Source organism: Euprymna scolopes, chromosome 37, assembly GCF_053919585.1.
Source record: "Euprymna scolopes isolate OS-2025 chromosome 37, ASM5391958v1, whole genome shotgun sequence".
Classification (NCBI taxonomy): Eukaryota; Metazoa; Mollusca; class Cephalopoda; order Sepiida; family Sepiolidae; genus Euprymna; species Euprymna scolopes.
In genome coordinates this window covers 58,689,972-58,713,931 of record NC_136518.1, presented here as the reverse complement: position 1 = coordinate 58,713,931, position 23,960 = coordinate 58,689,972, and the positions used below count along the sequence as shown (strand labels likewise).

Genomic DNA, 23,960 nt, shown 5'->3' with positions numbered 1-23,960 from the left:
GTCTTGGGCGATTTCAACAAAACAAATCATTTATGCAGTTTACACATATGCGATATGTCACAATATTAACTAATTTGCATATTAGTTCTGAAAATTGACATTTTATTAACTGTTATTCTATATTCGTTTTAATCAAATAATTGTATTGACTTTAATACAACGAATAGTTCGGCTTCGCAATATTGTTTCCTGCGAAAAAAAAATAGCATTTGCATTCAAATATTCTTTAGACTTGATTTCCAGTAAGTTGTGATTTATTTTGTAAATTGCAAGTTAAAAAGGTTAATTGATTTCTTCTATATTTTTCTTTCTTTATGGTCACATTTAAAAAAATAAATTTGTAATGAAATTAGTAAAATGTTAATGTTATGAATAACAAAGACTTTGTTTCTTGTTTACAAAGTTGTGAATAAAATGTGTGTGTGTGTGTGTGTATATATATATATATATATATATATTACATGAAAAAGCGAAAATGTGTGTATGTTTGTGTCTGCTAAAAACTTTCGACAGACAGAACAAAAAATTCACAAACTCTGTATCATATTGAAGCTCCATTCTTCGCTCGAAAAATTGGCCAAAAACGTTCATTTTTTTTTTCACCCCGAAATCAACAATTTTTGACAGGGGGATGGGGGTCAACAAAAACGGTCCTCTCCTGACGACGACCGGTTCTACGCATGCATCAGATGACGTCATGACCTGATTTACTTTAAATAGTTGAAAAACTGACTAAATTTCATGTACGTCGCGTTAGGTCAGTTGGTTAGCGCGTTGGTTCCTTATCTAAACGTTTTGGGTTCCAACCGTGGTGTGACATGTTTTCTTTTTTTTCTTTTTTTTCGATTTTTTAAATTTAAATATTGAACCAGTGTTATTTAAGCCATTTTCACGTAACGTTCGTTTTTCTGTTTTGTTTTTTTTTACTTCGCTTATCCACCTCCGACCACACACCCAAAAACACCCGGATACCCACCGAATTTTTAAATTTTAATATCGAAACAGGCTTATTTAAGCCATTTTTCACGTGTTCGTTTTTCTGTTTTCTTTTTTACGTTAGTTTTTTCGGTGTTTTGATTACCCCCCCCCCCGCTTAAGTTTTAACGTTCGCTTTTTTTTCTCTTTACTTCGCTTATAACAAACAAACCTGGTCATTGACCTCATTTGCTGAATAGCTTCCGTCGTGGTGGTCGTCGTCACGCTCGGCGATTCCGTGCGCGCACCTGTCAATTTGATTCTTACTTAAATAAATTCAAACATCTTTCAGTAACTTATTTTCAAACTTCGCCTCAGGGCTTCAGGTTCGATCCTTCCCCCCCTCCCCCAGTTTCTTTTTTATTTAACAGCACACACACCTCCAAACACCCGGGTAACGACGGGTACCCCCGCTAGTCTATAATGTCTCGCCTGTCTGTTTAAATGTCTGTATGTATGTCTGCTTAAAACGACGGATTTTTACAAGATCCATATCGTTTTGAAACTCGTCGTTTCAGATGACAAATATCGAAAAATTGGCTAAAAACATTAATTCTTTCATTCTCAACTGGGCACTTTTCTACGGAGAGAGGTTGCTTTTTTTTTCTTTTTTTTTTTTTTTTTTTTTTTTTTTTCGCCGATATTTTCGAAAGTCCTCTCTTTTCGATTGACTAACCTTAATTTAAACCTATGTCACTTCTGATTTGGCGATGGGCACAACAGCAAAGACGTCACTTTTTTTTTCTTTTCCCGTTCTTCACGGTATGGGCTCGAGCCTGCCTGCCTGCCTGCCTGCCTACTACCACTTTTTTTTTTCTTAACACGCACTTCCAAACACCTGGGCAAAGCCAGGCACCCAGGCTAGTTTTAAATAAATGTTACAGGTATCAAAGTTTACGAAGTGATAGCAAGCCGGCAAAGACAGCTAGTCATCTATATTATACTTCTCTTAGTTTGTCTGTCCATTCCAATTGTTAATGGAAACTACTGAGCCGATTTGGCCAAAATTTTGCATGGACCTTTATAAGGTGCAGCGAACTACGTATTATGGTATTTATTCCATGCACAGTTAGGGATTAATAGGGATTAGTCACAACAATACTACATTTATTCTAAAAATTTTCTCAAACTACTGGGCCAATCTAGCAGAAATTTTGTATGGACTTTTGATATAAGGTCCAGCGAACTAAGCAATATGGTATCCATTCAATGCACAATTAGGTAATAATAGAGATTGAAATTTAATGTAAGAATAAGCACAAATTTAATCATATTTAACCATCGAGTGGTCATAAACCTCTAAACTTTTACCTGTTTTTAACTGACTAAAAAGTATAATAGATAATTTCTGAAAGTTGTATGAACTGGCTAAGTGAGGTATACGATCGAAACTACTCGCGCTCAGTTGGAATATTGTCTTTTTCTACACAAACTCAATTAATCTGTCTCTCCATCATCAGCACCTAGTGCCTCGCTCCGAACCCTCCTTTTATTTTCGCTAAAAATACCACAATAAAACTAATCTTCCCTTTTACTTAAGCTCCCCAACACCACCACCCTAAAAAAAAAAAAAAATCTTGTGAAAACCTAGAGGGAGTTATGTGAAAAGAAACTGAAAAGAAGAAAAGGTCATCGTGTGTGATTTTGATATGCTCGAATCAAGACAGGAAGTTGAAGGAAAGAAACAGGAAGTGGCTTCACTCCTCCTCTTCTACTCGGGCAAAAAAAAAATCCTTGTCAGCTAGTTTGGAAATTATGGCTGAAGGCCAAGACTTTAAATCCGCGATAGATAAACTGCATCTTGGCGTATGCGTAATGAAATGCACTTCATCAGACATTTCCTTTTTCTCTCTCTCTCTCGGTGTGTCAGTTTCTTTATAAGAGGCTTTGTCCGTCGGTAGGTCACACTTTTATTTGACATAGCGTTTCCATCCTTAGAAGCACAGATTGAATGGGCGGAAATTATTTTTGATGCATCCAAACGTTTATATAAGCTTCGTTCATCACTCAGTCTGTCCAGTTTGTTTCACATAGTATTTCCGTTGGTCTGTCACGCTTATATTTTAAATATCATTTTCGTTGGTCAGTCATGATTACGGTTTAGCATTTTATATGGTGCATCATGCTTACGTTTGAAAGTATTTCGTTGGTCTGTCGTGATTAAGTTTCAAATATCCTTTTGTTGGTCTGTCAGGTTTAATTTTGAAATAAGATTTTCATTACTCTGCAACGCTTCATCTTAAGATAAGCATTTACGTTGGTCTATCATGTTTGAGTTTAACGTAAGAGCAAAATGAATGGACGTACCTTAAGAATAGATTCGTTCTTGTTTATTCATGGTAAAAAGAAAACTTAAACCTAACCCGCAGTCACTTTATAAATATCTCCAGCAGTTTTTGTAAAACACTCGCTAACATACTTACTAACCGAAATTCTACAGGAAGGATTGGGTATTTAATTAGGTGTTGCCATTACTTATATTGGCATTATTTATGCCTATATATTTTCTGATAAGTTGTTTTTTTGTTTGTTTGATTTTTTTTGTTGTTGTTTTTGTTTTTTAATAGAATTTTTCGTTTAGTCATCATCTTTATCTTTTCTCTCAAATCCTTTATCACCCTTTCTTTGACCTTCGAAATACCATAGTATCAAGAGTTTTGACTTATCCTGCATCCCTAATTAATGTATCATGCTTCACATGTTCCTCATAGTGTCTAAAATACACTGTAGTCTACATTGTACTGTAGAGAACCTACTATTGATTTTATAAATTTTTTATCGAATGGCTTCAGTTAGTTCAAAATGCAAAAGTAGAGTAGCATACTTTAATTGTGCTTTCGAATATTCATTTCGAACGCGCCCCTATCATATCGAAGAACCTATTGCTGATTTTATACGTAGGGCTTTTCAACTTGTGTGGTAGTAAAACTTCTCAAATGCACTTGTGATGTTAGGCTGTGTAAGGTGTTAACCAGTCAAAATCGCTCGTCTCGTTCATTTGATCGCTTTCGACTATCGATACTTATCAAAGACATTCCAATACAAAACCCGTCTAAAAACACTGCCGGGCACATAAAGTACCTTAATGTAAAATTTCATAAAAATCGTCCCAGCCGTTTTCGAGTTCATAGGAAATGAACTCTTACACACACACACACACACACACACGAACTCGCTCACACACACGAACTCGCTCACACACACACACACACACAACGACTCGCTCACACACACACACACACAACGACTCGCTCACACACACACACACACACACACACGAACTCGCTCACACACACACACACACGAACTCGCTCACACACACACACACACACACACACACACGAACTCGCTCACACACACACACACACACACACACACACACACACGAACTCGCTCACACACACACACACACACACACACGAACTCGCTCACACACACACACACACACACGAACTCGCTCACACACACACACACACACGAACTCGCTCACACACACACACACACACGAACTCGCTCACACACACACACACACATACGAACTCGCTCACACACACACACACACGAACTCGCTCACACACACACACACACGAACTCGCTCACACACACACACACGAACTCGCTCACACACACACACACGAACTCGCTCACACACACACACACACGAACTCGCTCACACACACACACACACACGAACTCGCTCACACACACACACACACACGAACTCGCTCACACACACACACACGAACTCGCTCACACACACACACACGAACTCGCTCACACACACGAACTCGCTCACACACACACACGAACTCGCTCACACACACACACACACACACACGAACTCGCTCACACACACACACACACGAACTCGCTCACACACACACACACACACGAACTCGCTCACACACACACACACACACACACGAACTCGCTCACACACACACACACACACGAACTCGCTCACACACACACACACACACACGAACTCGCTCACACACACACACACACACACGAACTCGCTCACACACACACACACGAACTCGCTCACACACACACACACACACACACGAACTCGCTCACACTCGCTCACACACACACGAACTCGCTCACACACACACACACACGAACTCGCTCACACACACACACGAACTCGCTCACACACACACACACACACACGAACTCGCTCACACACACACACGAACTCGCTCACACACACACGAACTCGCTCACACACACACGAACTCGCTCACACACACACGAACTCGCTCACACACACACGAACTCGCTCACACACACACGAACTCGCTCACACACACACGAACTCGCTCACACACACACGAACTCGCTCACACACACACGAACTCGCTCACACACACACACGAACTCGCTCACACACACACACGAACTCGCTCACACACACACACACACACACGAACTCGCTCACACACACACACACACACACGAACTCGCTCACACACACACACGAACTCGCGCACTCGCTCACACACACGCACGCGCGCACTCGCTCACACACACGCACGCGCGCACTCGCTCACACACACGCACGCGCGCACTCGCTCACACACACGCACACACACTCGCACAAATTCCTTTTATATAATAATAGGTGTGTGTATGTGTTTGCAGACGAAAGCCGAAACCAATTGACCTAAAGTAACAGCCTAAAAAAACGGGGTACAGGCCATTATTAATGGACCACATGTCATATTCGCAGTATCCGATATAGGCAACCTTTTGTGATGAACATGCATAATTATCCATTATTAAAAATACTCTAAACACCATCCATATATCTATACAGGATGTTGCTAAACTTATCAAGACCCCACATGCATTCAAAGCAACTGGTCACGACAGAATTTCAGTTTTTGCGTTTGAGAATCTGCTGCCAAAATGTGTTCTTGTTTTGTTTTTATGAAAAACGCTGTAGACAAGGTATAAAGCCACTTGATGTAAGGAGCCAAAAAGAAAAAATATAGACACTACCACTTTAACTATCCAACGATAAATGGTAGCTGAATAGATTCCGACCCAGAAAACAGCTATTCTTCCCCCTTTGTCAGGAACCTCGCTATGTGTAATGTGGGGACTAAAGGACAAACTAAGGGAAGGGGCTTATTTCTATCTTTACAAGCGTAATCATTGCTTAAAGAAATGCTTTTCACCTACCTGAAAATTTTCATTAATCTTCAGTATTTAAATATATTGGAGATCGGTTTTCTGCATGTAAGTACTGACTCATCAGTATTCTGTGCGTTATGAGTCGTTTGAATCTGTAGCAAACAAATCATTATTTTCATGGCAAGTGCTCGACTGAACTCCAACCTATGGTCTTGGCTTGCCAAACGTTCACAAAAAAAAAACACTCGACTGGCTATAACCACTCTATACGATTTTTCTCACTCTCTATCTGTGCCTAAATCTAAACAGATTCCATGAACAAAATTTCTTTCCCAGAACTGTCTGTCTGTGAAACACTGTTCCACTGGCCTGCTTTCTGGTTGAATACAACATGGAAGCCTTCAAATCCAATGTAAACAAGTTCTTTTTGAGTGGATCCTATAATCAAATTCTACCTAATTTATGTCATTAACACTAACAACTTAAATTCGTTAACCCTTAATCTCGAGTGGCCTTTCGCTCTGATAAATAGTGACTCTTAAGTCAATTCGGGAGAAACGAGTTATTTCCCTTGTGTTTACGTCACATGTTAATAGCAAACATAACGAAAAACGATTTCGTTATGTTTGCTATTAACGTGTGACGTATTATTGAAGTACTTGTTTTATGTAATCTAGTTATCAATGAAATGAGAATGTATATGAGGATATTTCTCAACATATATACTTAACGTATTTTTGATATACAGATTTGAAATTTGATGTATAAGGTATTCAGACATGTGAAAAACTTAATCAGTTGTCATCTGGTAAAAATTGACAAATTGGTACGTAGGAGGGGGGCAGCGGATTTTTACATGTTTGTAAACTGTTTCACAAATGCGCCTACGTGAATCGTTTACATAATAGGTTACTTATGTTATGAAGTAGGTTTGGAAACACTTAAAGACCGTGTCAAGCTGGCCTAATGGTTATCGTACCTGACTTGCTGTCTTTGGGTTTTAGTTTGGATTTCTGCTCGAGTACTATTTTTTTATTTATTTGTTTTTTTTTTGTTCTGTTTTTTTGGTTTTTTTTTTGCAAGAATTGACTTGTTTAGAAAAAAAGCATAACACTCACATGCACATGTTTCCCGTTTCTTTTCGTTATTTATTTTTTTAAAAAAATTTTAAAGGAATTTAAGTTACGTTTAATACCTACAGTATTTCGGTTTATAATAAGAATTCTGCATTACTAAAATACAATGTTTATACATAGTTTATGCGTGTTTTATGACCGGAAATGCCACGCGGCATTCGAGTCGGTCTATAAAAGTAGCTGTCGACATGCAGATGTCTGTAGCACATAGAATCAATGCTGGAATGATTCAAGGATGTTTCTGGACTCCACCGTCCTCCCGAATTTCATCTTCACAATCTAGTGGAGTGATCTATTCTTTTCTCTACAACCTATTTTTCACAGAAGAGATGTTAGTAGTCTTTCGTTATTAATTTCCATGAAAGATGCTCAACTGAGCTTTAACCTTACTCTTTGTCATTCATAGCAAGAACTCGGAACTTGTCTTATTACAAGTGCAAAAAATTTTCCATTTTTTTCTCTATACTTAAAATCAAATAGAATCTCCACAAATATAGTCTCTTTCCAAGAACATCTCCCCTTTTTGAGCACATTTCCATGGAATTGCTTTCTTGCAAACTAAATCATGGTCATCTTAAAGCCCCGTGTCAACAAATGCCATTGGCATAGAATTGGATTGTTCCATCACCTAACATCATTTTTAGGCCGTTATTGAATCACGAGTTTGGATTTATCATGTGCAGGCACATACGATCCTTCTTTATAAAAGTAAAATTTGGCCACTGCGGATTTGAATATATTGCGGGTATTTGAACACAACTTTTTTTTTTTTTTTGTCAACTGGATTAGATCAGGCAATTGGAAAGAATCTCCAATGTCAGTCTGGCGTTGTTGCCACACATTACCTGCAACTACACATCTTCCTTAGCCAAGTCATGCCCTCCAATCTGAAGAAAGCAAACTCGTACATAGAGCTGTGGTTCCCCAACAGATGATGAAAATGTTGAAAACCTGGCTCATAACAGTCAAACAATACACGGAAATAGCTGTCACAAGTTGGACAAGGAAATCGTTTAAGATTATCACTATTGCTTCCACGGACTGTAAACAACCAAACGCACACCTCCAACATAAGCAGATAGAAATACAAGTCAACTGTAGTTGGATTACAATTAAATATTAAAAAAAAAAAGTTTGTCAAACAAAATGAAGCTGTATATTGTTGTAGTCCCGCTTTATTCTTTGAAATAAAAACTGATGATTAGAAAGTGTTAAAATTATCATTGCTGCTGCCATGGACTGCAGACAATGAAACGCAATGATAAAAGATGTGCTATAATTTATGTGTGCTTGTTAAGTACACCTCCAGCATAAACTGATCCAAGTACAAGTCAATTATAGTTTAATTAGCATTAAATATAAAAACAATATTAATGTGCTGTTAAACAAGTCAAACAAAAACGCTTTGGTTTTAAAAAATTCTCCAAAATGGTTGATAAGCCATAAACCAAACACCAAATGCAAAATTACTGCAATAGACAATTACTCCTGTCTTATAATTATAGTCCCATTTTTTCCTTGCAATAAAAAATAAAAACTGGTAATTAGAAAACCTTACATTATCAAGGTAAGTTGGGCAAAAATATACTCAGCAAGAATCCATGTGACTGTGACGTCATGCATATTACATATGCTTTCTCTCGTATTGTTTCTTTAAAGCATGCGGTCATATAAGTTTCCCCCACTTTTTTAAGCAGTCCTTTGCATTAGTGTTGTACTCTAGAAACCTTTCAGGCTGCACTGGTTGGGCAGTAGATGCCCTGTATAGTCCTCTACTCCACATTTGCAAATGGTTTGATCAGTTTTGTTACTCTATCTAGCCATAGCAACTTTTGATCGCCCTATACCTATTGAATGTTCTTCACTGGAGCCAGGGTGCTACTGACCTGGGAATGAATACCTCAGAAGTGATAATAGCTATACCAGTAGGAAGGGAGCATTCTCTAGCCGTCTGGTTCACAGTTCTAGTCTAGTATTTTCGCGAGATGTTGTTAGGGGTTCGACGTGGTTGAAGAAATTTCTACTTGATTTCAATCAACGGACTATTGTTTCACGTCCGTATAGTCTTTGTGTAGTCTTGCTGAAGTGCAATCGGAGATCAGACATGTTAGAAAGAGGTCTCTCCCCGAAAGTACAAGATAAGATTGGCATCAACTATGTCCACTGACTTTACCAAGAGCGCTTCATAAAAGCAAATTTATATTTTAGCAACTGTTGTGTAGCTTTGTAGAGATATCTCGCCTTGATTGAATAATATAAGATATTAAGATTTGTATCCAATCAAATCGTTATTTTTGCAAAGTATTTGCTTGCTTTTTTAAATTTTTTGTTTTATTTTATTTATTTTTATTTTGTGCTTATTGAACCAGGATTCTATAAACCCTTTGATTTATTGCTTGTTGCATAAAATGTTATCAAAAATTTATTCCAAATTATAAAACATTGTTTTAAACGAAAAGTATGACTTTTAAAATATTTTAGTGTTCTCTAGTTTTACACCTAAATAAAATTTTGTTGAATAAAAATAGCAAGAAACCTGTATGATGTACTTATTTGTGAAGGGAAAACGTCGCCAAAATTTATGTAAATTGATAAAATAGTATTCTATCCCTTTATTATATATATGTAAAATGAACTAATTTTTCCCCTATTATTTTGACCTTAATAGGATTAAAAATCAAGACATTTCATGCAAATGTAATATGCACAAACTGCAGCACAATATCTGAGGTGTCTTAGTCATATTACCCCTCCACTTCCTCGATAATCGTAGATTCCTATATTTTCCTGCTAAGAGTTAACTGCCACAATCCATTAAAATCAATGGAAGTAATAAAATCTTTTTGCTCTAATTAATTCATCCTTCCCCCACCACCACTTACATCGTTTCCGGGATCGTTCACACGGGACATTTATGAAGGAACGCCGGTTTGGGTTTTACTTTACTTCGTAGTTGCTTAAAAAAACTGGAATGGAATTTTACCGTGCCTTTCCATTCTATGCTTCCTATTGGGTGAAACGCACCACAACCTTTGATTCCAGGTTTTACTACAAACTAAAAAAAAAAATCTTTTCAATTTTTTTTTTTTTTTTTTTTTAATAAAACAAACATAAAACATCATTTTCGTTTTATTTCGTTTTGTAGTTGCTTAAAAAAACTGGAATGGAATTTTAACATTCCTTTTCGTTCTATGCTTTCTATTGTGTAGAACGCACCATGGACTTAACTGAATCGAAGGGTTATTTATACCATTTTTCTTTTTTTTCTTTACGCTGGGGTTTTTTTTCCAAACAGGTTCATCATTTCCCCATATTTTTTCTTTGTTTCTCCGATTTTTTTTTTTTAAGTATTACGTTTGTTCGCTTTTTTTTCCGGTTTTATAAGAAGTTTGACATCGTTCTTATATATAACAGGGTTATTACTTCGTTTATTCTTTACTTTATCCCCCCCTTACACACACACACGCACACACCTCCAAACACCCAGGCAACGCCGGGTACCTCCGCTAGGTTTTAATAAATTCAACTTTTGTCTGGAGATGCAAATTCGTCACTACTGTCGGCATCATAAGGAGTCAAGCTACAATTTCATAAATAGTTATCTCCTTTGACTATCATGATAATGGCAGCGAATTTGTATCTCTGGATAGAAATTATTTTATAAAAACAAAACTACGCTAATTTAATATACGATCATCAAAGACGCAAAAATAATGTCGCTTTTGGGCCGTATGTGAAACTAAAATATACTTTTTCTTCTGACTAGGATCCAAGGGTAATATCTGTTCTGTCTAAAGATGGTTTAATGATATTGTGGGGTTTCCGTTCATGCCAGGCGTCCATACAACGGAAATAAGTCCCAGACTCCTATAAGGATATTGGAGATAAACCATAACCAGATATATTCTGACACTACCTTAACGGGATTACTTATAAAAAATACTTTTACAGCTTTAACAAAAGAGCTACAATAATATTGCGAGGTCACCATTCATGCTGAATGTCCATAATGCCCAGTAGCAATATATTACACATGAAAGACGCTACTGTAGAATTTCTACAGGTCCCACTAGTTAAAGGTAAATTAAGTAGATATTTTAGAAATGATTTGCGTATTAAAAATGTTCCATTTTTATTTTTCAGGAAAATGAATTTGAATTTGATGACCTCGATTTTAACCTTATGCAAAAAAGCAAGGTAGTAACAACATTTATAGACGACGAAGACCTTTTAAATGATGCTGGCTCAGGTGATGAAGGCAGTGGTCGAACGGATGTACGCGTATATCCAGGTAAAGTATTATTTTAAAGATTATTTTTCAATGTATATTATGATGTATTAAGTTTCAGCTGATATAATTGATACATATATTATACTTTTCCATGAGTTATATATTGCTAGCAGAGAGGGAGGGGGGCGCGACCTTACCGGTCGTAAAATACGCTTAAATATATTTAAATTCGTGCAGATTTCGTATTATTTACAGAACCGATAAAAATGTATATAATAATAATCTATATAAATAAAACAGTAGATATATATATGTATTTACAGAACCAAGTCTCTATTGAATATGAATATATATAGATATAGATATAGATATATATATATATATAGTACTAATTTCCAAAGTTTTAAAGATGTTGGTGCCATCAGGTAGAATCGAAACCAAAACATTTAGCGCTCCAGCCACATTTCCTACTGTTTGAGCTAACCTGACAGATAGTTATAAAATTAAACCACTTTTAGCTATGATTAGTTTACGCATGCGCAAACTAATAGAAATGTCGGCAATTTAAAATTAACATTTTGCATTTCAACATGCCGACATATTTCTGTATGCATTATTCATCAAGACAAACATTTTCCGCATTATAAATCATCCTTGGTGTATGATTACTATTTCCTGCTAATTTCAGAGTCTTATGACCAGTAGTTTGAGTTTAGTTGGTCAATATTTTGCACACACACATACATGTTTTATTTATATAGATTATTATTATTATATACATTTTTTATCGGATATTTAATGTAAATAGCTAGTTGTTGGAAAAGTTTCTATAACTCGATAATTTAAACTTTTCATCAGTTTGTACTGTGACTTATTTACTGCGGGACTTGACTCAAACAGGAAATGGGATCAAGGGACAAATAACGTTCTATTTCTCATTCTAACTACTTCTAGCAGAGGCATATGGCGAAGTGCTCTTCGTTAGGGGCGTTACCATCTTAGATAATTACCAGTTTGGAAGGTTACCTTTCGGGGTGTCCATAATTGGAGAAAGATGAGACATCTTAGACAAAAAGAACAAAACAAATAAAGACTAAGAGCCATACATTCACACGAGATATTTTATGTGCTTAAGAACAGAGGATTACAGCAATAGAATGTTCATGAATATTAAGAGTTTCTGTAGAGCAAAGGAGTCTCTTTAGCTGAAATATAGAAGAGTTCCGATGTCGACAGTTTTAGTGCCATGCGTCGCATGGGTCTGAAATACCGTATCGAAACTCCGCTTAATTATATTAATTATATTCTCTTAATTAAAGGTTATTGAAGAGTGTTCATTGCTTTTTATATTACTAGAAAGAAATTGAGACTGTTGTGTGTGTTCGTTAAGTTGCGTGCTGGCAGTCCTGGATTCAAGCACGAAAGAAAGACAAAGTTTGGGTTCAAGCTTATTATTTACTTCATCGGCAGCTCAACTCGCCTGAGACATGATGTATGATTGGGCAAACGGGGAGTTACGCTGCATTCCTGCGCTGATCAGCTTTGAGCTTGTAAAAGAAAGATATTTAATTATTAAACCCGCGAAACGTTCTCACTGGAGTCGCCACAGGGAACACTGTAATTATAATTTACCCTCTTTTTTGAATTTATCCAATTCCTTTTTATGTTTACCTTTCTGTTAAATTTTTTTCCTTTCTCTTTTATTGAATGTTATCTATTTCTTCCTTTTGTAGTGTTCCAGGTTGAATAAAACTCATTACAGCAGCATGAAGCGTCTAATTCATTTTCTTTCCTGGCAAGTAGTTACCGTGAAACGTGTTGCCTCTGCTAGCAACAGTTGTAATGAGGAATGGAACGTGATTTGTCTCTTGATCCCATTTACTATTTGAGTCAAGTTTCAAGTAAATAAAGGGTAGGGTAAACTAATAAAAATGGTTAATTATCAAGCTATAGAAATTCACTCACTAAAAATATCTATAGTTGAGTATGAGATTATGGGTAGCATACGTTTTACTGGTTTTGCCTAACCATTTAGTAACACGCATGTAAACTTGAGAAAAACGCTTGAAAAGTGGCAATATTATGTGAATAAAACAAGATGGCGACCGAATTTGACCCGATGCCGTGTTTATCTAAAAATGGAACATAATGTTAACACATTCCAATCATGATTTTCTCAATTTTAGATTCATGGTACTAACATGACTTTAACTAGAAAGTGAAACAGTTTGTATCCGAGGGTAAGGTATCAATCCACATTCCAGGTCCTTAAAGATAATCTATGAAGATGTGGGATGATTTCCATCAAGTTTCGTGTTAGGTCTAATCATAAAAGGTAGTTACAGCAGATAATATAAGTAGTTAAGAAGAGGGAGTCTAAGTGTTGCAATATTTTATTTATATAAATGGAGGTTATAATTAAAGAAAATTGGAAGGTTCTACTTATAGACACTCGTGATAGGAACTGACCAATCAAATGGAGCCACGGTCTGCTAACAACCAATCAGAATTGCTCCATAAAAATATTGGATCTTTTAGAATTCCTGTACATATTTTCGCGACCACATGAGAAAGATCTTTGCTTTTTGTCTGCAAAATTTTTAAATCCAAGACTTATACGGATCAGCTATCCACCGAAAACTTTTTCATCTCTCAGAACTTATACAGATTAACTACCCATCGGAAATTAAACATGGCTTTCAATTAAAAAAAATTTCAATGAGATCGTCAAAGATAAATGGAATTGAATGAACATAATCTACTTTTGACCTCAGTCAAAAAATAAAAAAAATAAAAAGATAATCCAAATAATACAGAGACATTGTATAAACATCACTTGCTGAGCACGTGACGTGTTGGGGGTGGGCGGTCTGGTTCGGGTTCCATCATTAGCATTTTTCTACTTCTAAGACTTCTGAAAGTTGAAGGTTCAATCCTCAATGCAGCGATACTAGTAATACAATTACGAATTACTTGAGACTTCAACTCGATTGTTGGTGACGGAACGAGAACGAACTGCCGTAGTGGATTAAATAAAAGGATCTGTTCGAAATTCAGTTCAGATTCTTGAGTTTGATAGAAAGATTCCCGAGTTGGACACGATACAGTGAGAGAAGCTTGTAGATTACATCGTCTGAAAACATTGTGAGAATAACATCCGAGATAATAAAATATTGTTTAAATGCAACTTGCTGAACACGTGACGTGTGTGTGGGGGGGGGATCTGTATCTCGTTGGGGGTCCCGTCATTAACATTTCTACTTCTAAGGTAAGCCTTCAAAACAAATGTGAGAACAACAAAGATGAGAACAGTAGTCCAAATAATACAGATATTGACATTGTTATAAAAACGACTTGTTGAACACGTATTATGTATGTGTCGTTGGGGTCCTGTCATTAGCATTTTTATTTCATATGTGAGAAAGAGCTTGACAAGATTTAAATTCTGAAATCTGTATAGAATTTCTAGTCGAACAATTTATTTAATCTACAATGGTATCTTGCTCTCGTTTGGTCAGCCATGACCAGGCAGAAATACTTCAGTAATTTGTAATTGTATTCTTAGTATCGACTGTACTGAGAATTAAACCATTAACCTCAAGAAAACTGTCATAGAACTGTGTATACTTAGCACTTATATCCGTTGCGCCATGGGTCGTTGTGATGAGAACCATAATCCAAATAACACAAATTATTAATTCTTATCTAAATTCCAAAATATAATTTGAAATTACATAGTAATTTCGAGAATGTCTTTAAGGTTTTGGTTACTGAAATTTTTCTAGTCAGGCAAATCTGTCACTTTTCACCCATTTAACATGAAAAACCGACTTGTTGAACACGTGTATGTGGTTGTGTGTCACTGAGGTTTCGTCGTTAGCATTTTTTTACTACTAAGCTAAGCCTCTCATTTCTCAAGCTAAAGATATCGTCTAACTAACTTTGAAGTCTTGTGATCATTCACTATCGTCGAAGTCAGGGAAGCAGGGATTCCAAGGAGAATCCCAAAGTCTAACAGTTTGAAGGGGGGGGAGACTATTAAAAGTAAAAAGCTTTCCAGCATCTAAGGATCTCTAAAATGTACGGGTGGAATTTTGCTGCTTGTAGGGTTAATTAGTATTTACATTAAGGGGGTAAAACTGCTTCCAGTTTGTTGGAACAAATTCCATTAAAATACTTGTAAAACGGGCACAGGGATGTAACATTTCAGCGATGGGATAGATTGGAGTTTGGTTGACAGGCAGGAGAGGGTTTTGGACTGACTAAGAGTGAGAGACTAGTGGCAGACGCACTAACCCATATATGGCAATAATACTCCATGCATAAGTGAATGGTGTCTTTGTAGAGATATTTTCTAGCACGGTAGAGCCCACCTTTTTCACAGCAGCCTAGACAATGTCCTCAATGTATTTTTTTCTTTAATCTGTGTTGCCTGTGAATGTTAAGAATTTGGAGTTTGAATGAAGATCTTTCAGGTAGCATAGTACTCATGGCAATCAGTGGTTGAGGTTTCTTGTAATTGTTAAACGAAAAGAGCTTAGTCTTGGTAGCATTGAATATTACCATCCATTTACATCCCCATTCCACTAGACTGGATGTCGTCCTCTAAGGTTTCAGCCATTGCCTTAGATATGTGTCCATTCATTTTCCCCTTGTTATAGTGTGGTGTCATCAGCAAACATACTCCTAGAAACAATTTTATCAGGGTGGTTATTTATCAATATTAGGAATAATAAATGTCCAAGGATCGATCCCTATGGTACACCCACATTTCTATCATGTTTTGATGTATGACCATCGATGACAACCGGGATTAAGGAGTTTATTATATTAAGTATTCGTCTATAATAATATATTTAATTTTCATAAGATGTTTGGTCAGATCCTCCTAGATCATGTCAAAACCATTAGATATATCTAGGGCTAATACACTAGCCTCCCCTACCGTATCCAATGCATGTTATATACATTCAGAGTTTACAATTAGGATATCTGCAGAAGAACTAGTTTTCCTAAATCCATACTGTCAGTCGGAAAGAAGTTTAGTATCCATAAGTTGATGGTCTAGTGTTTGGTTGATTAAGGACTCAAAAATCTTTAGCAAAGAGAGAAAGGAGGCTAATCAGGCGATATTTGAGAAAATCAGTTCTTACATCAGGGTTTTAAAAACTGGAACAACTAAAGCAATTTTCTAGCAGTCAGGGAAGCATTTAAGACCAGGTCAACATGCTTTCGAGATGTCTAGGTTTTTTATGATATCACATTCATGAGAAGGGGTGATTTTCAGATCGAGTGTAGCTTTTGTCCACAAAGTAAAATTTGGGAGGGAGTGGTTTGTTTGGTCCGAAGTGAAGTTGGAGGCGAACCACCGTGCAAGCAGGTTAGCCCCCTTGATTGCCGTTGTTGGGTAGTGAGGAATTTTAGATTGCCTATTATTTACTACACTGTTATAAATTTTCCAGAAATTGTGAGCTTTGTTTTTTTTCTGAGAGTCAATGCGTATTCTGGTGACTTCAGTATGCTTTGTTTTGGCTGCAGCTATTTCACGCTTACAATTATTTCTAGCGTCTATAAGCTTTGTTCTGTTTGTGATACTTGTCAAATAAATCTGCAGAATATATACTACCTTTGAGAAATAGCAATTGTTTAAATAGAACCAAATCAGTAGACTGGAAGATTCTATAAAACTTCTGTGTGGGAACATGTGCTTCAATTGCTGCTTTGAACTATTCAGTAACCGCATTTGCACACTGTTTTGCAGGAAGAGAAAAGACCTATTCCATGAAGCATCTCTGCGATTCCTGATGGCTTTTCAGTCAGCCCTCTTAAAGTAGTTTGCCATTCTGGGCAATGGTTCTTCAACTTGGAGTCGAGAGTTTAGGGTGATGTCTACCAATATCACAGTGGTCAGCATTCCTGAGTGGGCTATGGACATTTTTCACACAGTCCTTGGGAACTGCGATCCGATATAGGTCTATAAGTGAGGTTTGCTGATTCTGATATGGAGAAACTGGTTGGGAATGTATGGCAGTGTTAAATGTTGAGCCATTATGTTGGACAAAGATGGCAGTAGTAAAACAAATTGGCGAAGAATTAATGTAATCGCGATCTCGAGTGTTGAGTAATTCTTTAGAATAAAGGTGGTGGCATTAGATCGGTGAAGAATCGATGCGGTCACGATAAGCAGTGGTTCAGCCGTTCAAGATGGAGGTTGACAGCGAACTGACTTGAATTCAAAATTCAATATTTTTATAATGATTTTAGAGGCTTCTCATTGGTTGATTGTCCTAACCATAGTTATAAGATTTTCCATATCATTAGTGTGATACCCTCATTAGTAGTCAAAAACATTTTAACAAGGGGATATAGAAAAGCTGTTTGATGTGACCAGCTGCGTCTGTATAACTACAGAAACCAAGCCAATTACTGTGCTGGACATAGTCACTAAATACGTGTACTTGGGTGCTAGAATGTAGGAAGAGTGCTGCATCTATGCTGTTAGAAACCTAGTTGATTTGGATACAGCCATGTGTCGAGGGAGAACGTTTGAGAATATATAAGTAACTCACTGTTGCAAGGTTAGTTTAAAGCACATGTAGAACTGATTATCTCATTTTAGTTTGAATTCTCTAAGGGAAGAGTTTTACAAATATACTCAGTTCGTGCATGTGTCTGAGTTCTTATGGTAAAGTGGGAGATAACAACGCACGTTAAGTTCGTTTAAGGAGATATAAGGTTAGTTTCACTTAGTGCCAGGATATCGGAGGAGTTTCCTAGGAGAAATAATTCTACATCATCTAAAGTCCATTGATATTTTAGGCGAATTGGTTTTGTTTGAGTGTGCATCTGTTTAACTGTTTTTTAATTTCGATTTTATTGAATAATTTTCAATTGAAAGATGTTGGACAAAGTAAATGTGCATGATACCAAACATGCACACACAACCGATTCTTCATCCACAGCATTGTGACTTTGAGAAAGCCCACAAAGAACTATAACCATTCTGATATAAAATAATTTTAAAAGGCTAAAAAAAAGTTTAAAGGCTAATTAGTAATTTAAAAGGTTAAATTTTTAAAAAGCCTTTTAAATTGCCTTTTTATAATTAATTTAGCTTTCAAATTTAAGTCTTTAAAACTTAAATAAATTTGAAAAAATACATAAATGGAAGCTTAAATTTGAAGAGGCTAAATGAATAAAAAAAACAAAACATTTATGATACTCTTTTCTTTTTGTTTTCAGACTTTTACAGAATACACTTGTATGTAACATACTTGCCAGATAAAGATGGATTATCAGATAGAAACAGTGCAAACTTCCAACAAGTTTCCTCTGACATCAGTTCGGCCATCTCATCACTCTTCAACAAGGCAGTTCATGTCAGTGTCTATCAGTACGAACGTAAAGAGTAAGTACTTTTTTTTTTTAATTCAAATATTTATTCTTCTCCATATATTAAAATTATTAGTTTTTTTTTTATACAAGAATTTTAAATGAAGTGCAGTGTTCATAAAATAATGCTTATATAAACATATGCATATACATGTGTTTATATATATATATATATATATATATATATATATATATATATATATATATATATATATATAGTAAGTTATAAATTGTATGTGACGATTAAGCTACACTGAATATTCCACATTTCATCCACTTTAGGATTCTTCAGGCTTATGCGCATAAGCCTGAAGAATCCTAAAGTGGATGAAACGCGGAATATTCAGTGTAGTTTAATCGCCATACACATTTTATAACTTACTAACTAGCTCTACCTACGTATTGAGCACTTTTGAAGTAAATACTTAAAGCTTACGCATAAATCTATACTTTTGTATATTAATTTTATGTGAGTAAATTAAGTAGTTATATATATATATATATATATATATATATATATATATATATATATATATATGTCATTTGATTTCTATTTATTGGAAATCTTGTTGAATCCTTCCGGTGTTATACCTAGGAAAAGTCCCTGTCTGATAAATCTTAGTTAATTCCAGATTAACTTAATATAGACATGTGAAAGCTTTTTCTGTTTGTAACGCACACACATACGTGTGTGTGTGTATCACTTGCCACTGCTATTTAACAATGCTGACTCCGGGAAAGGTGTGGTTAGAGATTGTCTAAGTTTTGCCACAAAAATTCCACATGCAGGCACCTTTACAGTGGGTATCTATAGTCTTTCAAGACTGAAGCAAGCTACTACATGGAGAGAAAGTGTATGTATATATATATATATATATATATATATATAGTGCATATACATCTTATTTTGTTTTACTTCAGTCGAAATTCTCAGAAATCAATGTATGTGAAGGTTCCCCCTTCAAGAAGGGAAATTCATTGTTTGTGAAGAATTTAAAAAAAAAAATAAAAAAAACTCACTTTTGGGTTATCTGTTCCAGGACATTAAGCACTTTAGATCATGGTTTTATCTAGGATATTGGGCACTTCTATAAAGAAGGAGGCCTCGAGAGCACTACTAATCACTTTTCTAATTCTTCCCACTAGAAAAGAAATGAAGTGATCATTGGAAAAAAAAAGTTTTTCAGAGCGCTACTAAAAGCACTAAATATAATTAAGGATGCATCTAAAATACTATTAAAATAAGTGTTCCCTCCCCCCCCCCTTTACGTGTAGTTAAAAACATTTAAAAAAATGAACACAAAATATTTTTCGACTTCATTTCAACATGAAAAGTTTGCTAGAAATGACGAAATGACGTCATTACGTTAAAATTTGAGATGGCGACAAATTCAAACTGTGTGTGTGTGTGTGTGTGTGTGTGTGTAAAAAGAAAAGAAAGGATAACTCCACAAATTATTTTATTGCAAAAGAATGTTTTAAATTCTTTTTGTTAACCATTTTTCAGTCAAGGTGCCATTGTTTCCTTGGATTTGGGTACCAGAGAAACCATGAATGAAAACGTTATTAGAAGTCTCCTTGCTACCCAACTGCAAACTGGACGTCTTGGAAATTTTAGGGTGTCTGATGAAGGATTCAGTTTCAAGTCACTTGGTGGTGAGTCAATTTTTCGATTTTCTTTTGTATAAACTACTGACATTTCATTTCTATTTATTGGATGTCTTGCTAAGTCCTGACGATGTTATACCAAGGAAAAAATCCCTGTCTGATTATTCTTCTGTAATAACTAGGGCTGTGACAATAGAATATTCTTTTCATTATTTTGACTCTCCAGTATATATCCGACACAGACACACTTAATCAAATGAGAATCATATCCGTCTATATAAAAACATAGTATATTAACGGCTATATACTAAAGAGTCAAAACAATGAAAAGAATGTTATCACAGCCCTAGTAATTACGTACAAACATGGCAAGTGCTCGTCTGAGAGTCCTCCCCCTTGCCAAACTTTCACAAAAGGCACTAATCTAACTAAAACCACTATCAATAGTTTCCCCCCACTTTCTATCTGTGGGTAAATCTAAAGATGGATACCATGAACAAAGCTTCTTTCCAAAAACTGCCCGCTTGTGGAACTCTGTTCCACTAGCCTGCTTTCCAGCTGACTACAATATGGTAATCTTAAAGTCCAATGTAAACAAGTTCTAACATAAACAAGTTAAATAATCAAATTATATAAAATTTCTATTAACGATTACTATGCTATTGTCCCAATGACTACTGTACAATCATTAATCCTTATCCTCAAGTGGCCTCCGGGCCTTGATAAGTGGTAACTCTTTTGTAAAAAAAAATTAATGTTTTTAAAAATCCAAGTTAACTTTAAAAAGTCTACAGTTGCTTTGTTGTGGTATGCAAAACTTTTAGACATGAAATCTTTTTCTGGCACTTGTACAGTTTAATCAAGACATTAAAAATGAAAATATCGAAAAAAAAGTTATATTGTACGTATCCGTTTTGAACTGAAGATCTCAAAGAAAATTTCACCTAATTTGATCGAGTAGGTTTTTTTTTTTTTTTTTTTTTTTTTTTTTTTTTACAGCGGAAAAACGTTTTTATGAGAGCGTTTAGAAACGTCACGGGGAGATAACTCTGTTTAAAGAGCCGGCACTCCCTCCCCATCTTTATTGCGAGCTTTTCTTAAAAATCGAACCTTTTGCTCGGTATCATAACAATTTTTTTCGCTGTAAAACAAAAACTACTAATTTTTTTTTTTTTTTTTTTTCAGAGAACTTCATTCCATAACGGATACATACAATATATATTGTATGTATCGATATTTTCATTTTTTAATGTCTTGATTAAACTGTACAAGTACCCTTTTTCTATATGTAACACATATGGCGTGTCAGTATGTCAAACACAGGATTCTACATCAATATCCTTCAAATAAAGTATTATGAACCTATTGTTTTCAAAGGATTTTTGCTGACTGTTTCAGTCACCGATGGTTTTTAGCCATCGGTTGTTTTTTTTTCCCCCTTGGCACCAAAGCCAACTGACTCTAGGCCATTGTTGATGGCATGTTTGCTGTTGGCTGAGGGGATTCTGTGGTTCTGTGCAATTCTAGGAGGTCTACCCTCCCAGACTTTGTCCTCCCTCTCTTTAAGAAGGGATTAGTTTATTGCTAATCGCCTGAGGGAATGCTGACAGAGCTGCTTAAGCAGTTTTTTGTATTTTTTTTTAGGCAGCAGCGCTCTTTCTCTTGGGCGCTAGCTTTTCAAATCCAACTTTCTGACCCTTGTGTCACCTCATCCCACTGTGTGAGGGAGATACATGACTTCAGTCACAGAACATTTTAAAAATGTGCTATCGGTATGCATATCATTTTATACAGTATGTTATAAATTTGTGATATTAATAAAATATCAGTTTATCTACATTTTTCAGAAATCTAAAACCAGCTTCTATTTTCTCGAACTAAAATCTGATCTTTAAAATAGTCAACAAACTAGAATTCTGCGTCTTAACTTTGATTTCTACAAAATGGTGCCAAAGTGAACGCAAATTTTATAAACTACCTTTGTTTGAGTTAACTTAAAGGTTTGTATTTCCTATAAGAAGTAAGCATAACAACCTCATAATACATTATATTACTTTAAAAATATCAATGAGTGCTGCCAGCAATATTTTAATGTTTCTTGCAAATAAATTTATAGACTAACTACAAAGGCATGATACAAGGGCCTGAAATTCCATAGGCTGACTATGAAGGCCTGAAAGATTTATAGGCTAGAGGAATAATGAAGGGCTGAAAGGTTCATACGCTGAATATAGAGGAACAGTAGAAGGGCTGAAAGGTTCATGGGGTGATTATGGAAAAATGATTCAAGTACTAAAATATTTAGACTTACTATCAATAAATGTTTCCATAGTTGAGTTTCAGAGGCTGACTATGAAGGAATAATGCAAGAACTGGAAGTTTCGGAGATTTACTATAAAGAAATGGAGCAAGGGCTGAAAGTTTATATTAGTTGACGATAAATCAGTGATGCTCATACTGTGAAATCTTGTGCGCATTCATTGCAACACTTATTAATAACTACCAATAATAACTCCTTTCAATCCAAATAAACTGATATAGAAGAAATCAGCAATTCCTAACCCTAGTACTGACCTCTTTGGAAAATGTACAAAATTTAACTATTACGTTCTTTTGGTGCCAGTGAATGATATAATCTATTTCATCTCCTCCTTCCAGATGCATTATTTTTGGCCTTCGGGACAAGATCAAAGTGTAGTATCTGTTCTTCAGATGCTGCACTTCAATTTCTTGTTCTGTCAGTGGAGGAGAAATCCTTCACGACTGAGACAATATTTATTTTTGTTCCTTTTCTCCACGTTAAAAAACGACCCTGGTGTCTAACTCTGTCCCGTAGGGAGGCATTGTAAATAGGAACCAGGCTATTTTAACAACTGAATTGAAGTGCAAATTTTGGTGAGCTGAATTGCCAATATAAACTGACCCTGTGTCTAATTTTACTACTGTAAAAGCAAATCCACCTGGGCATTACCTTCTCCTTTAAAAGAATAGTTGGGTTTATTATCATCTTAGTCGCTCTCATTTGTTATGATGTGACTCTGGCATATTTTTGTTCCTGATCGAAAGTGCCTCATTTTGGGGAACTGAATTCTTCTGCTTAAAAACAAAAAACGACCGTGTGTCTCACTTTGCCTTCTTGAGGGTTTAGCACTGCGTTAGTTACCTGGGTGTTCCAAACATGGTTTGTCCCATGGGATGTTTATACACCCAATATAAAAATGTTTATTGTTATTTTGTAAAATATAATTATCCTGCTGGTTCAGGATATATTTACAGTCCCTGTTGATCAGTTTGAATCACTTGTATATTGTTGATACAGGGTGTCCAAAAAGTCACTGAAGGGGTTTGAACTTAGTCAGATTGTGTTAAAATTACAGAAAGATATCATCGAAAATAAAGAATCTAAGACATAGGAATCATTTTTTTTAAATGCAAAATTCAAACAATCTTTATATGAAAAATAATGCCTGTTAAAT

General features: G+C 35.8%; 1 protein-coding gene across 1 annotated transcript in view; it reads left to right on the top strand.

The window, feature by feature from the left end:
- Positions 1–23,960, top strand: part of LOC145261202 (uncharacterized) — a 751,089-nt gene that overhangs the window by 218,564 nt on the left and 508,565 nt on the right. The window contains exons 2-4 of the mRNA XM_080119542.1: positions 11,397–11,544; positions 18,727–18,892; positions 20,384–20,532. Of these exons, the coding sequence (XP_079975668.1) occupies positions 11,397–11,544; positions 18,727–18,892; positions 20,384–20,532 (463 nt within the window). The remainder of the gene's footprint in view (positions 1–11,396; positions 11,545–18,726; positions 18,893–20,383; positions 20,533–23,960) is intronic.